General features: G+C 46.5%; 1 protein-coding gene across 1 annotated transcript in view; it reads right to left on the reverse strand.

Annotated features, from left to right (window-relative positions):
* Positions 1 to 371: 371 nt before the first annotated feature.
* Positions 372 to 17,152, reverse strand: part of LOC130016476 (GPN-loop GTPase 3-like) — an 80,212-nt gene continuing 63,431 nt past the window's right edge. Inside the window, exon 8 of the mRNA XM_056107186.1 lies at positions 372 to 524. Coding sequence (XP_055963161.1) covers positions 462 to 524 — 63 coding nt within the window. The 3' untranslated portion in view covers positions 372 to 461. The remainder of the gene's footprint in view (positions 525 to 17,152) is intronic.

Raw genomic sequence — 17,152 nt, forward strand, 5'->3', positions numbered from 1 at the left:
GTCAATGATCTCTCCAGTACCAGCTGCACAGCCACCCGCTGTGGCAACATTGGACCAGTTCCCAGAGGACCTAGCATGGTTACAACTGGAAGAAGCCCAGGGTCTCACATCAGTGTCTCTCTCTGGAGACCCTCCCACCAATGAGTATCTTGCCTCGGTATATTTTATGATTTTTATTCTTTGTTTTTACTTTATCTGTTATATTTTCATTTAAATAAATTGTGATTGCTACTCTTCACAAGCATCCATTTGCCTTTTTTTTTTTTTTTTTGGTTTTTGGGTCACACCCGGAGGGCACAGGTGTTACTCCTGGCACTTCACTCAGGAATTACTCCTAGCGGTGCTTGGTGGACCATATGGGATGCTGGGAATCGAACCCAGGTCTGCCGCGTGCAAGGTAAATGCCCTACCCACTGTGCTATCACTCCATCCCCACATCCAGTTGCATCATAACATACTCTTCATTTGTTCTGGCATTCTTGAAAATATTCATCCAACATAGAAGACGATTCATCTTCATGTTCCTGATATAAATAAAACACAAAACAGAAAATACACTGATTTCTCTGCAGACCCAGTATGTATTTACCTACTGTTCAGGCAATGCTCTATAATACCCAGTAGTAGTGCTAATAGATATACATGAACAAAATTGGGGCGAACGAGACAGCACAGGGGGTGGGGCACCACCCTGAACAGGGGGCACAAAGCATCATCAGGTACTGGAGCATAAAAGCCAGCAAATGCGCAACCAGGGTTTTGGTTACTCTTTTTATTTATTAATTTTTTTTTTTATGTTTTGAGTTCTTGAGCCACACCCAGAGATCAGCCAGAACGGGCCAGGTTCTTGCTGCCCCTGAGACTTTAACTCAAGGAGCTGCTTAGATCAAACAGGAGGGCAGAGGTGTTCAGGGCAATCCTGGCTCTGTGCTCAGGGACCAGACATGAAACGGGGAACTGACCCAGCGTCAGCCCAGGGGAGGCAGAGAATGGTCTTTCCCTCTGCGCCGTTCTCGGGCCCTGGCAAATCTAAAAGGTAAAAGGTAAAGGCCCTCCCGTTGATCGTCGATTTTCTCGAGCGGGCCCAGTAACGTCTCCATCGGAGATTTTGTTGTTACTGTGTCTGGCAATTCGAATACTCTCGGTAGCTTGCCGGGCTCTCCGAGAGGGGCGGAGGAATCGAACTCGGGTCGGCCATGTTGGCCGCTTGTAAGGCGAACGCCCTACCCGCTGTGCTATCGCTCCAGCCCTCGGCAAATCTAAATCGTCAGAAATTACCTTGGGTTCTTTGAATTCCAAGTCTTCTCCGTACTGAATGGCAAAATCAATATGCTGTAATACAATGTTCATGCTTTCTTCTCTGACGGATCGTAAGGCAAAAATCGGACCATGCTGTAGTCATCATTGTACAAATTAGAGATTTCAGAAAGGTCATTCAACTGACACTTGAGTGTGAACATTGGTAGTCTAATTAATACCATCTATGCCTGTGCAGGGAGGAGCAGACAGAACAACAGCAAATCAGCATTAATTTTTTTATGACCTCTGACCTATTAGAAGACTAGTAACATTACAACATTACTTAACTAAAGACTTATTTTTTTTATTTTGGGGTTATACCTGGTGATATACAGGGTTTACTCCTGGTTCATGTACTCAGGAATAACTCCTGGTGGTTCTCAGGGGACTTATGGGATGCTAGGAATCAAACCCGGCTCGGACCCATGCAACGCAAACGCCCTACCTGCTGTGCTATCGCTCCTGCCCCGACCAGAAACTGAGACTTCTTTAAAAGTAATTTATCTGCATTCAAGCACCACTGAAAATTTCAAAAGGGTACAGGCAATTCTGATGTGCCAAGTGGCCAGGAAAAAAAGACATTGCAGAATTTCTCTGCTGTGGGACGGGAGACCTAGTACACTGAGTTGGGCACTTGCCTTGCACGTAGGCAAGGGATGCACCCGGGTTCGATCCCCCGCATCCCGTATGCTCCCCGAGCACACCAGGAATGATTTCTGGAGGCAGAGCCAAGAATAAACTCTGACCACTGCTCAGTGTGGCCTCCTGCCCTCTCTGCTACAACCAATGACAACTTTTTTCAGAGGTGAGGGGAGGCAACATCCAGACACCGCTGGTGGCGACAATATGGTGCCGGAGATGAACCCTGGGCCCCTTGTGTGCAAAGCTTGTGGTGCTGCCCACTGAGCTCTCTCCCTACTTCTATACCAACTTCGAAGCAGACAGCCCAACACTCCCAACATGCTGCTCCCGTATAAAAAGAAATGTGCTGGTCTCTGCGGTCCATATGGTGGCCACTGCTTGGAGGTGTGTAAGCATGTGACAAGACCATTAAGAAAAAATGGGTCCAGGGAGGTGCGGGGGGAGGTGAGGAAGAGCTACGACAGCGGTTACAACTGGCCTGCACCCCAAACACCTCAGTTTGAACAACCAGCACCACATATGGTCCACCAGGCACAGGGGAGAAACAGCCCCTGAGCACCACCGGGTGTGGCCCTCAAACCTTAAAAACAACCCACAACAACCCCAAACACTTGCAAAACTCATCAGCCCAGGGATTAGCACAGGGCTTGATCCTTGGCGCCAGATGACATCCTGAGCATTGCTGTGTATAGCCAGGAAGCAACCAATACTGCTGGTACGGCCCTCTGGGCCCTAGCACTGACCACTACTAGCCTGGTGGGCCAATAATCAGAGTGGGCCCTAGGCCCCCCAGTACAGGAGGCCCACCATCCCCACCATCAAAATTTAGAAAAATACAAAATCTTACCAGCCCACATATGGCGTTAGTCAATTTTTTGAATTTTTTGCTTCTGAAGTTACTTGTAGAATCATCTAATAAAGAATACATGTCTGGATCTAGAAACCTTTAAACATGAGAGACTGGTGAACGAAAGAATCCTAAACACTAAATTTGTAGACTGACAATCGAAGTGAAACGAAAAAGGTTCAGCACAGCAAATGAGACCTTAATTATAGTGAATTTACTTCTCAATTTCCTTTTTAGCTCTTTTACTCAGCAGGTCCATTTTTGTCATGATGTTAACTTGCGGGATTTCTAGAGATACCATAGCACTCAAGGCTGCCAAGATGCCAGAAAAAAGCTGAAAGAGGAAGCAGAAAAGGGACGATGAATCAGTTGTCACCAACAGTGTCCACATAAAAGGTTTCTGATCCCCACTGGACAAAACCCACCTAAATAGGAGAAACGCTAAGATTGGGGCCCGAGCAAGAGTCCAGGCTTTAAGGCGCTTGCCTTGTGCCTGGTCAGCCCAGGTTCTAGCCCAATGCTCCACAGGGTTCCCAGAGCACTACCTAAGTGATTCCTCGGCACAGCGCCAGTAGTGAGCCCTGAGCACTGCCAGGCATGGCCGAACAGAAGACTGCTGGGCCAATAGCTGACCTTAGGATTCTAAAGGTGAGATGGGAAGGAGAAACTCGAGGTGTAGTGACCACACTTCTCCACTCAACAATATTTTAAAGTGTTCAGGAGGTAGCTGGGTTTGAGTTCAGCACTGAGGAAACATGTAGTGACAGGGATTAAAAGCAGGTGGGCCACACCAAGCGAGCACCTTAAGCCCTGTACTATTTTGGGGCGGGGGGGTAATAACTGGCAATGAACAGGGGTTACTCCCAGCTTTGCACTCAGAAAGTACTCCTAGTGGTGCTCAGGGATGCTAGGAATCAAACCCGGATTGACTGGATGCAAGGCCCTACCAGCTGTATTATCACTGTAGCCCCCATTTTTAAAATTTATTTATTTATTTATTTATTTTTGGGAAGTCCTATACTATTTCTGACCCTTTAACGTTATCTTCTCTCATGTTCCCCTGTCCACCTCCCCTGATGGGTGTTTCCTTTTGGGTTTCTGGGTCACCCAATCCCCTGATATAACTAAGGGGTCACTTCGGGCACTGCACTCAGGAGTTACTCCTGAGCAGCTTGGGGAACCATATGGGGTGCTGGAGACAGAACCAAACGCCCTCCCTTTGAGTTTTGGGGAATACCCAGTAGTACTCCTCGCTTTGTTGTCAAGTATCACTCCTGGAGGGTCTCGGGGGGCCGGTGGCAATATGCAGGGATGACACCCAGGCTGGTCACATGCAAGGGAAGAGCTCCACCCACTGTACTATCTCTCCAGCCTCCGGGAATTTTTTTTTTTTTGGTTTTGTAGCCACACACAGTGGTGCTTGGGACTTACTTCTGACACTGCCCTGGGACTACTCCTGAAGGCGACAGCTGAGAGTTGGGGACCACTAGAACTGCACAAGGGGCAAACTCAGGGCCTCAAACATGCCAGCTCTGTGCTCTGCCACTGGAGCCATCTTCGTGGCATATTAATTTAACAAAAATAAGTTCTAAGTCACTCCTGGGTATAGTTCATGAACTGGTAACAATTAAACGATTATGACTAAAGGTATTTGTACTCTGCTTGTGCCAGAGACTGAAAAATTAAGGACAGGTATAGTTTCAAACCTTGAACGACTCCACCATGAATTGAGAATCAATAAGAAACACTCCACAGACACGGAACACCCACTGTTCCAGCTGCTGAACCAGCTGTTTCATCACGGGCAGGTGTGTGTACAACTCAATCTGACCTACAAGAACACAAACTTATTATAAACATGAAATACATTCAACCATCAATGATGGGATAAAAACTTTTCCCGGAAACTGTCTTAGGAGGCTTGAGAGATAGTATAGAGGGTGGGAACTTGTCTTGCACACAGCCAACCTGGGTTCGACCCCATAAGGTTCCTTGAGCACAGCCAGGAGTAATTCCTGAGCATCATCAGATACGGCACCCGCGGTCCCCCCAAATTTTTTAAAGGAAGTCAGTCCCTACAACTAATATATTCAATTTTGCTTGTTTTAAGCCGCACGTGGGGATGCTTGAGGGTCTCTCTGAAACTTCTGGGAGGGCTCGAGGCTACTCAGAGTCCTACATGCAAAGCCTACTACATGCAAGGCCCACTACATGTAAAGCATGTCCCCAGCCCACTATATCTCTAGCCCCTAAACTATATTCAATTTTTGTTTGTTTTTTGTTTGGGGGACAACGTGATAGTGCTCAGGGCTTATTCCTGATTCTGTGCTCAGGGATGACTCTTGGCAGGCTCCAGGAACCATATACGGTAACAGGGATCACCTTAGCTGTGTGCAAGGCAAGTGCCCTACCCACTGTAGTATCTCTCTGGCTCCACCAATATCTTTTTTTAATTTTGGGTCACACCTGGTGATGCGCAGGGTTTACTCCTGGCTGTGCACTCACAAATTGCTCCTGGCAGTGCTCGGGGGACCATATGATATGGTGGGGTTCCGTGTCAGCCGCATGCAAGGCAAACGCCAATCCCATTGTATTATCACACCAGCTACCCTGGCCCCCCGCGGAATTTTTTAAGCAACTCTGGGTGCACATGTATGTAAAGGAGGCATACAAAGAAAATATACTGTCATCATCATCATCACTGTCCTCCTGTTCATCGATTTGCTTGAGCAGGCCCAGTAACATTTCCATTGTGACAATTGTTACTGTATTTGGCATATTGAATATGTCAAAGGGAGCTTGCCAGGCTCTGCTCTGCAGGCGAGATACTCTTCGGTAGCCTGCCGGGCTCTCCAAGAGGGGTGGAGGAATCAAACTCCAGTCGGCCATGTTGGCTGGTTGCACTAAAATTATTTAAAATGATTTTAAAACGGGCTGGAGTGATAGCAGAGCAGTAGGGCATTTGCCATTCACGCAGCCAGTCCGGGCAAACCGGGTTCAACTCCTCTGCCCCTCTCGGAGAGCACGGCAAGCTACCGAGAGTAAATTGCCCACATGGCAAAGCCTGTCAAGCTACCTGTGACGTATTCGATATGACAAACACAGTAACAACAAGTCTCACGATGGAGAAGTTACTGGGCCTGCTCAAGCAAATCAATGAACAGCGGGAGGACAGTCACAGGGATTTCATTTATTTATTATTATTATTATTATTATTATTTTGCTTTTTGGGTCACACCCCGAGATGCTCAGGGGTTACTCCTAGCTCTGCACTCAGTAACCACTCCTGGCGGTGCTCAGGGGACCATATGAGATGCTGGGATTCGAACCTGGGTCGGGCACGTGCAAGGCAAACGCCCCACCCGCTGTGCTATCACATCGCTCCAGCCCCGACAATGACAGATTTTAAAACAAATTTTTATTCTCTTATTTTGAGGGGCGGAGGTTTGGGCCACACCCACTGGTATTCTGGGTGGATTCCTGACTCTGTACTAAAAGACAACTCCTGGCAGTGCTTGGGGGATCCTATATGGTACCAGGGATCCAAACTTGGGCTGGCAAAAAGTAAGGCAAGGGCTTTAGCTGCTGTACTATGGCCCTAAAAAACGAACAAACAAAAAAAACCCCTTGGTTTTGGCCGATATCCACTAGTATTCATGGAACCATATATGGTACCAGGGACTGAACCTGTGTCTGCCACAGCATCCTACCCATCCTTCTGTCTTTCTAGCTCTAAAGCAAACCTTACAAAAGCTGCATGACCGAAGCTGGAGTGATAGCACAGCAGGTAGGGCATATGCCTTGCACACAGCCGACCCGGGTTCGATTCCCAGTATCCCACATAGTCCCCTGAGCACTGCCAGGAGTGATTCCTGAGTGCAAAGCCAGGAGTAATGCCTGAGCATCACCAGGTGTGACCCGTAAAGCAAAAAAAAAAAAAAGTTGCATGACCTGGGGCCCAAGAAACAACAGGCTGAGCATTTGCTCTGCATGAGAAAGCCTGGGCTCAGTTCCCAGCATGCTTTGGGCCCCATGCAGGGCTGGGAGCAACCTCCTGATAATGGAGTTCGGAACAGCCCCAGCCCCTAGCACCTGTGGATGTGGCCCCCAGACGGAAGAAAACAAACAGACGTTCGACAGCCCCTCATGGGATGACAGTCCACTGTCTAAGAATCTGGGGTAAAAGTAAATGAGATGCTAATTTCACTTTCTCCCACCAAGGACAGAACTGCACAACTCAGGGAAGATGACAATCTAATTACTGAGCTACCTGGACAGTCAAAAAGGATGTAGTCATCCTCGACATCGCCAAGGCAGTTCTCCAGCCAGTCAAAATTATTGGCGAAGTACTCCATGCAAAATACCAGTCTTCCATTGGGACCAAAGCGCAGGGAGCCTTCCTCCAGCACATCATCCACCTCGATCAGTTCCCAGACGTCTGCAAAGAATAAACAGGAAATGAGTGCCCATACCAAAATATTTACATTCACTAGTAAATATTATAACTGTGACAGTATCTACAAAACTGAACAGGGGCTAGAAAGAAAAAACAAAAAACAAAAACAAAAAGACACCAAAAAGGGGCCTGAGGAATAGAACAGCGGGTATGGCTCTTGTCTTGCCTGTGGACAACCCAGGTTCAATCCCTGGCACCTTATATACTTCCTCAGCTTGACCAGGAGTGATCCCTGAGCACAGAGCCAGAAGTGCTGAACACAGCTGGGTATGGCCAAACCCCACCCCACCCCTCAAGATAAGAAAAAAAAAACTAAATAAATAATAGTAGTCAAGGGAATCCCACTCTCAAGTAATGATGCATTACAGTCTCCCAGGTAGACTTAAACCAGAAACACAAGAGACAGTACTCTTAGAAGGCTAGTTGTTGTACTTATAAATGATAAGGGCAGGGCACACACCCTGGAGTGACAGCAGTATCAGAAGCAAACTCTGAGCACCACCAGATGCAGCCCCAAAACAAAACAAAAGGCCAAAGAGACAAGAAGGATTTAGGCCCAGTTCACATTCCACCCCCACGTAAGCCCTGCAGTAGCAGAGCCAGTAGCGACTCCCAATAGTTAAACCAAATGCTTCAATTCTTGTACTGTATTTTGACCTCTTTCTTCCTTTGGTTTTGCAACCACAGCTGGTGGTCAGGGGCATCCCGAAACATGCACTACATCCCTCTAAGTTAGCACCTGGCCTCTGATTTTTTTTTCTCCCCCTTTGGCCTCCCACGCAGAGTTCAGGAGGCCCAGGGGCCAGAAAGCAAACACCAGCACCCAAAAGTGAGATGATCACCTGGAGGGGCTTAGGGGCTACAGGACTACGGTACCCAACAGTGCTCAGGGGGCCCTGCAGTGCTGGGCATTAAAACAGCATCCTGTGTGTGCCGATTATTTGCTCCTAAACCCTCTACGGGTAAGGCATTTGCTTGCACGCAGCCAACATGGCCGACCCGAGTTCGATTCCTCCGACCCTCTCGGAGAGCCCGGCAAGCTACCGAGAGTATTCGATATGCCAGACACAGTAACAACAAAGTCTCCAATGGAGACGTTATTGGGCCCGCTCGAGCAAATCGACGATCAACGGGAGGGCCTTTACCTTTACCTTTTACCTTTACCTTTAAACCCTCTACTATCTTCCTGGCCTCCACACTTAATTTTGTGCAAAGATGTTAAGGAATAACACTACAGACTTAGGAAATATTCTCAGTCTCAGAGGAAGCAAGAGTTGGGAATGACTTTTTCCTGCACACTCTCATGTACCTTTTGCATTCTGAATACTGTGCATATAAAACATCTGTTCTAAAACAAGTGAAGTGGGGCTGGAACGATAGCACAGCGGGTAGGGCGTTTGCCTTGCACGTGGCCCAACCCGGGTTCAATTCCCAGCATCCCATATGGTTCCCTGAGCACAGCCAGGAGTAATTCCTGAGTGCATGAACCAGGAGTAACCCCTGTGCATTGCTGAGTGTGACCCAAAAAGCAAAATAAAATAAAATAAAATAAAAGAGGTGAAGCAAGGGACAGGGCAAGGAGGGATAGTACAGTGGATAGAGCGTTCGCCTTGCACACTGTCGATGAGGGTTCAATCCCCGGCATGCATATGGCCTCCCCAAGCGCCACCAAAGGTTATTCCTGAGTGCAGAGCCAGGACTCACTCCTGAGCATCAAGAAAAACAAGGGCCAGATAGAGTTAAGGTGCTTGCCTTGCTTGCATGCAGCCAACTTGAGTTCAATCCCCTCTGACCTATGAATTCAAAGTGAGGCCTGTGACATCTCACTTTTTATTAAGGGAAACAAAGGGAACTGTCACAAGCACATCAATAAGTGGATGCTAACACATGATGTTCTATCTTCTGCTGTCTACCATGAAAGCAGGGATCAGTCTGAACAAAGTTTTCAGCTTCTGTGCCTCCCCAGAAGCAGTGGGCAGCACTCACTGCCTCAGGGCCCCCAAGGAGAGGGAAGGCTGCGCCCGGGACTCACCAGCCATCACATTTTAGTTGAAATGCTCTGCTGCGAGATCTAAGTTCACCACCTGGACAGAACGGCCGAGGGCTTCACAGGGCTGGACCATGGTGGCACAGTAGGTGCTCTGTGGACCGGGAGACAGGAGGGGACAGAGCTTCAGGCAGACCCAACACCACCAGACGAACCCCCACAGCCCCTGGTCAGTGTCTGCTGAGGCCCAAACTAAGCCTTAATTCCCCAAGAAATGGACTGAAACCAGGGGAAAGACCCAACCTCGGGCTGGGCCTCAGGGAACTGCATGCAGTGCAGATTCAGCCCTACTGTGGCGACACTGACCTCGGGCCAGCGGCCTCTTCCTGGCCAGTGTCCTTATCCCCGGCAGCTGGTTCTCCTCACTGCTATCAGGTGCGCTAAGTATGACTGAAAGGGAAGATTTCTCCCCCGCCCTTGATTTGGGGGCCACAGCCAGCGGTATTCAGAGGGGCCTACATCGTTTGGAGATCGAACCCAGATTGGGTGTGTGCAAGGCCCTGCATGCTCAACCTTTCTGGATTCTATTTCCCTTTAAAAATGAGAATAGGGTCTGGAACATAACACCGTGGGTAGGGCGTTTGCCTTGCACTCAGCTGACCCAGTTTCGATTCCCACTTTATCAAATAAAAAAAAATTGGGGGTTGGAGCGATAAGACAGCGGGCAGGGCGTTTACCTTGAAATTGGCCAGCCAGGTTCGATTCCCAGGATCCCCTATGTTCCTCTGAGCCCCACCAGGAGTCACATCACTGGGTGTGACCCAAAAAGCAATAATAATAATAATAATAATAATAATTTTTAAAAATGAGGGTGGTAGGGAATAAGATATTCCGCACTAAACACTCTCTGCTCTTCCCCCAGAGCCCCGGCCCCCCGTCCCCACCAACTCCCATTTTCTTTTCTTTTCTTAAATTTAATTTCAGTTTTAATTTTTTAAATTTTTCCTTTTTTAATATGTTTTTTAAATTTTTTTACTTTTTAATGAATCACTGATAATCACTTGATTATCACACCAAGCTCACGGGAGAGAACAAGGCAGAGTCTCCTACCCCTTGCCTGACTGTCCTCACCAGGGCCAACAGCAGAAGACCTCCGGCACCAGGCCAAAGTCATGCTGAGACCACTCTCCACACGCTTGGATGAGCCTCACACATAAAGGAACGGGCAGAGCAATTCAGGTGTGTGGGACCCGGGGCTGAGATCTCCAAGCCTGCATGGAGACACACACCTTCTACAAGATCACTGTCGGTGATTTTAATGCCAAGATAGGACCAAGAAGATCAGCCGACGAACTCCACTTCGGGACTCATGGCCTAGAATGGAATGAACAGGGTGACAGACTGTCTGAGTTCATCATGTCAACCAAGACCATCCATGGTAACTTACAGTTTCAAAAGGCTGAATCTAAATGTTGGACATGGGAGTCTCCTGGTGGACGGTTCCACAGCAAAATTGACCACATCATATTCAATCTTCAGTTTTGCCTAACCGATGTTGCTGTTGTCGCAAAATTCCAAATGGGATCGGACCACCGTCTCCTTTGTGTAAAATTCTACCTCACAGAACGGGGATAAAAGAATGCAAAGTTTAAGAAGAGAACTCCCAGAACAACCACCAAATGGGAGCTCATTGGCTCTGTTGTGGCAACATGGGAAGATGCCATCATTGACACCATTGATGAGGAATACGATCCAATGATTCAGCATCTCTATGATTGTGCGAGGAATGTCAAGAGAGAGATAATAAAAAAAAACGCTATTCTTCGAACACTCTTGAACTTATTCGCCAACGTGCCTTGGCACATGCCTCGGGCAACCAAAAGAGAACGTCCGACCTGGCAAAACAGTGTAGAGATCAAGGATGACCTCAAAGACCTCAAAGAGAGCAGCGGTGCTGGTAGATGCGGCAGAAGCCGGGAACAGCATTTGTAATGCCCGCCTGTCTTTCACCAACTACAAGACCAATGACTGCCCTCCGACATCATGATGGATCTATCACATCTTCCACAAGGGCAATGGAAAAGATTATTCATGACTTCGAATCAGATGTCTTTAATAGCCACGCCCACTTGCCCACATCCCAAATTCCACACGATAGATATCTCGTTCCCAATGTTCTCCGTTCCGATATTCAACACACCATCACTTTGGTAAAGAAACAAAGAGCACCTGACCCAGACAAGGTCAGACCTGAGCATCTGCATCAGTATTCATCAATACACTGGCTCAGCTCTTCACACACTACCTATCTGAATGCAACGCTCCATCCCAATGGAAAACCAGCAAGACTGTACTACTATACAAGAAGGGAGACATCCACGACATTGGCAACCATCACCACACCTGTCTATTGTCTGTCATCTACAAACTGTTCACATGAGTTATCCAAAATAGGATTGGCAGAACGCTAGATGAAGGACAACCATGTGAACAAGCCGTGTTCCAAAAAGGGTTCAGCACCATTGACCATATCCAAATGATAACTAAGCTCATTGAGGTTTCTCAGGAGTTCAAGATGCCGCTCTCTCTAATGTGCATTGATTTAAAGAAGGCCTTTGATTCTGTTGAGACGGAAGGGGTCATTGAAGCCCTAGCCAATCAGAGCGTACAAACTCAATACATCAGGATCCTCCATGAGCTCTATTATGGATTTACTACTAGGATCTCACCATTCTACAAAGAAGTAATCATCCATGTCAATAGAGGGGTTCGGCAGGGTGATACCATTTCACCAAAACTCTTCACTGCCACCCTCGAGATCATCATGCAATGACTGGAATGGGAAGGAATGGGAGTGAAGACAGATGGTCGGCAAATACACTACCTCCACTTTGCTGATGACCTCGTTCTAATAACACCAAACATCAGCCAAGCGGTACAAATGCTGACCAACTAGGTGAAAAGGAAGCTCAGATAGAGAAGAGAGCACCAAATAAAGGGTGTTGTGAGGACCCTCCCAGGGTGGGAGAAGCATGCTAAAAGTAGTCTATAGACCAAACATGATTGCCACTCAATGCCTCTCTTGCAAAACACAGTACCCAAAAGAAGAGAGAGAGAACAAGGGGGAATGCCCTGCCACAGAGGCAGGGTGGGACAGGGGGGATGGGGGGTGAGAGGTATGCTGGGACCGGTGGTGGAGGAGGATGGGCACTAGTGGAGGGATGGGTACTTGATCATTGTATAACTGAAACCCAAGCACAAAAATTTATATGTCTATAACTGTACCTCATGGTGTTTCACTAAAAAAATAAAATAAAAATTAAAAATTTAAAAAAAAAAGGGCTTAGATCTCTGCATAACACCATGTGCAAAAGTAAGATCAACATGGATTAAAGTCCTCAATATCAGACTGGAATCCATAAGGTACACTGAAGACAAAGTTGGCAAAACCCTCCATGACATTGAAGCTAATGGTATCTTCAAAGATGCCACGCCACTGGCCAAGCAAGTGAAAACAGATAAACAAATGGGACTATCTTAAACTAAGAAGCTTCTGCACCTCAAAAGAAACAGTGACCAAAATACAAAGATAATCTACAGAATGGGAAAGGATGTTCTCCAAATACACATCCGACAAGGGGTTGATATCAAGGATATACAAAGAACTGGTTTGTGTAAACACACAAAAATAAAAAGGCCGGCGATCAGGCCGTTTCCCCACTCCAGGGAGGTCGATGGCGATGGTCAGGCGAAGGAAGGAAACGGGGACCAGGCTGGTTGGTCTTAGCAGCCGTTTATTACATGGAAGAGATGTATGTCATGGAGGCCTCAGGAATCCTCAAGCACGTGCGCACCTTTATTCTCTCCGCTTCTGTCCTCAGCCCCATCTTCCCAGATTCTCTGATGCACTTGTCCCCCCAGAGAGCCCTGAAATCTCCCTTATATAGATCATAGTACCTCTAAAGGGCGCAATATAATGATGTCATCAAAAGGAGTTACAGAAAGAACATTGAGGCGGCAAACGTACAATGTTTCCTTACATCCGCAGGCCAGTAATCCTGGCCTCACCTTTTCACAAGCTACAAGCACTTAGATTAGCACAACAAAGACCAGTCTGCTAGAGCTTGGAATCTACATCTCCCAAAAAGCAGTCTCATCCAAGCTAGTCAGGACACACAGGAAACTGCTTCTAGGACGTGTTTCTCCTCTCCTTGTCCAACCAACATATAAGCATACATAATATTAATCATTTCGTATGGACACAGTAAGAAATACTTTGATCTTATAGAATTGCTCTCCTAGGGCCATCTCGATCTCAGAATGCAGTGCTCAGGCCAGATATCTTTCCTATTCCTAGCAGCAGGGCCCTAGTCTTGTCGTTACTTTTGGATCATGACAGCATTTGCCTATGATCAAACTCTTAACTTATAGTTAAGAATCGTGGCACCTTGGCCTGGCCCATCGCAATGCCAGGGTAGCACATAACTTACCGGCTTGCCCTGGTTCCATCCAGTCCCACGTCAGGACCCTGCCCTTGGGGCGCCAGGAAGTGAGGGCAACTGAGGCTCAAGTTGAGAAGGCAGATGCCCAGGAGTGAATAACATTCAAAGCCAATCAATTCCTAAATTACGGAGCATATTAATTAATTGTCTTTCTGTATCTATACAAAAGGACATTGCATTAAAGTAAACTGCTCAAAAGACAAGGAGAGGAGAAAGGCGATATTAACTTACAGTACAGCTTCAGTGTCTAAGAAGGATGAGACCTTACAAATTGGTTGGGGAAGAGAGCATAGAAGTGGTTACAGACTAAGTACTGGGAGTGACTCGGGAGCACTGTAATGGGTACAATCTGATAAACCTAAGCTCTGTGTACTCCAACACTGGTTGAACTCCACAAGAAGAAAACATCCAACCCCATCAAAAAGTGGGGCAACGAAATGAACAGAGACTTTCTCAAAGAAGAAATCCGAATGGCTTAAAGGCACATGAGAAAATGCTCTACATCATTAATCATCAGGGAGATGCAGACCAAAATAACAATGAGGTATCATTTCACACCACAGAGACTGGCCCACATTCAAAAGAACAAAAGCAACATTTATTGGCGTGGATGTGGTGAGAAAGGGACCCTCCTTCACTGCTGGTGGGAATGCCAACTGGTTCACCCCTTTTGGAAAACAGTATGGACGACTCTCAAAAAATTAGAAATTGAGCTCCCATTTAACCCATCAATACCACTCCTGGGAATATACCCTGGAGAGGCTAAAATGTATAGTTGAAGTGACATCTGCACTTGTTTGTTCATTGCAGCACTATTTACAATAGCTAGAATATGGAAAAAACCTGAGTGACCGAGAACAGATGACTGGTTAAAGAAACTTTGGTACATCTACACAATGGACTACTATGTAGCAGTTCGAAAAAATGAAGTCATGAAATTGACATACAAGTGGTACTACATGAAAAATATTATGCTAAGCGAAATGAGTCAGAAAGAGAGGGACAGACATAGAAAGATTGCATTAATCTGGGTAACATAAAGTAACAAAATAAGAGACTAACACACACGAACAGCTGTGGTAGATACGAGGTTGTTCTCTCCATGGCTGAGCCGCCAGCTGCACACTCTAGGGGTAAAGGCAACTTAGAGAAGGGAGCACCATATAAAGGGTGCTGGGAAGATCTGCCCAGGATGGGAGATGCCTGCTGAAAGTAGTCTATGGACCGAACATGATTGCCACCCAGTGTTTCTTCTGCAGACCACAGCACCCAAAAGGAGAGCTAGAACAAAATGGAGTGCCCTGCCACAGAGGCAGGGTGGGATGGGGGATCTCGGATGGGAGGGATACTGGGATTGGTGGGGGTGGAGAATGGGCACTGGTGGTGGGATGGGTACTCAATCATTGGATAACTGAAACCCAAGCACAACAACTTGTAAGTCTACAACTGTACCTCATGGTGTTACACTAATAAAAGAGACAAAGAGAAAAGACCCTGAATGATCGGTTTGAGGCTCTGCATATTCCTAGAAGGAGCAGATGCCACTGGGCTACGCTAGCACGCAACAGGGATGAATGGAGACGTTACTGGCACCACTCCAGTAAATCGATGAGTAATGGGGTATCAAGTGATCAAGCGATCAAGTGACTTTTAGTCTTTTAATTGTACAAATGATATTCAGTGTAGGAAAACTAAAAGATAAAGGTAAGATAATGATCTTACTTAATTTTCCCAGGTCTTATTCCTTTGGAAAAAAATTGTATCTTACAATACGTTTTGATCCCCAAAATCAATAAAAATTATCCAATAGCACCTGTGACCATCATTGCTACTGTGTTATATACAAAATTATTTACATTCATTGCAATTTCACCTTCAAAATCTTTTTTGGGAGGAGGAGTACACCTAGCTGTGCCTAGAGCTTAGCCAGACATCACTCTTGATCACCCTCAGGGGCTCCTGGGACCACACGCAGTAATGGGGAAGGAACCCAAGCTGGATGCATGCAAGGCAAGCACCCAACCTGCAGTACTAGTTCTATGCCTCCTCAATTCTCACAATCGTACTTGGTGCTATTCATATTATTTTACGTTGAGGGAAAGGAGGGATTTGGGATCACACAGGGTGGTACCTGGGGTGTTCAAGGTGACTTCCATCTCTGGTCTTGGAAGTCACTCCTGACGGATGGTAGAGAACGTATGGTGCCAGGAATGGACCTGGGCATCTTGCACTCAAAGGACACACCATCCTTTATATTAAGTCTGCAGCCCTGATGCTATTAAAGATTGCTTTAAGCAGCAGCAATTCCAAAATAACTCAACATCAGATTCAGGCATGCTGCTGATAACAGACTCTTTATTCCTTGGGATGGCTTCGGATTTTTTTTTTTCCATGAAAACAAGCTTTCAGATTTTTTCACTCTGGATAAGCCCATGGTCTCCCTTGAACAAGTATTTCTCTTCCAACTTTTTTTCTACTATGGAGAAGCCCATGTTTGCTCATGAACCCACATTCTTCACTTTCTCTCCCTTCACATCCAATCTCCAAATTTCTTACAATAATGTATTTTTGCTGCAGTTTAAAAAAAAAAGGACAGGGTATGGTGCCCCCAGCAGGTCAATCTGTACCTATGAGGCAAGTGCATCGGCAGCCTGATGGCGCCTTCACACTTCCAGATACCCCAAAATTGCTGTTGTGAAACTCTTTACAATAGCCAGAATCTAGAAAAAACCTGAGTGCTCAAGAACAGATGACTGGTTAAAGAAACTTTGGCACATTTACACAATGGAGTACTATGTAGCTGTTAGAGAAGACGAAGTCACGAAATTTCCATACAAGTGGTAAGACATGGAAAGTATCATGTTAAGCGAAATGACTCAGAAAGAACGGGATAGACATAGAAAGATTGCATTCATCTGGGGAACATAAAGTAACAAAATAGGAGACTAACACCCAAGAATGGCCGAGATGAGTACCAGGAATTTTATTCCATGGCTTGGAGGCCAGCCACACAGGCTAGGGGAAAAGGGAGCTCAGATAGAGAAGGGAACACCAAATAAAGGTGTTGGGAGGATCCTCCCAAGATGGGAGAAGCATGCTGAAAGTAGACTATAGAACAAACATTATTGTCACCCATTGCCTGTTTTACAAACCACAACACCGAATAAGAGAGAGAACAAAAGGGAATGTCCTGCTATGGTGGCAGGGTGGGATGGGGGGTGTGCGGGGTGGGAGGGATCCTGAGATCCGTGGTGGTGGGAAATGTGCACTGGTGGAGAGATGGGTATTTCATCACTGTATAATCGAAACCCAAGCTCAAAAATTTGTAAGTCTGCAACTGTACCTCACTAATAAAAAAAAATTGCTGCTGTGCATTTGGCCAGACCCCAAAAACTTGGGGTAAAGTTTACCAAGAAAGT

This window comes from Sorex fumeus, unplaced genomic scaffold (assembly GCF_029834395.1).
Source record: "Sorex fumeus unplaced genomic scaffold, SorFum_2.1 ptg000155l, whole genome shotgun sequence".
Taxonomy (NCBI): domain Eukaryota; kingdom Metazoa; phylum Chordata; class Mammalia; order Eulipotyphla; family Soricidae; genus Sorex; species Sorex fumeus.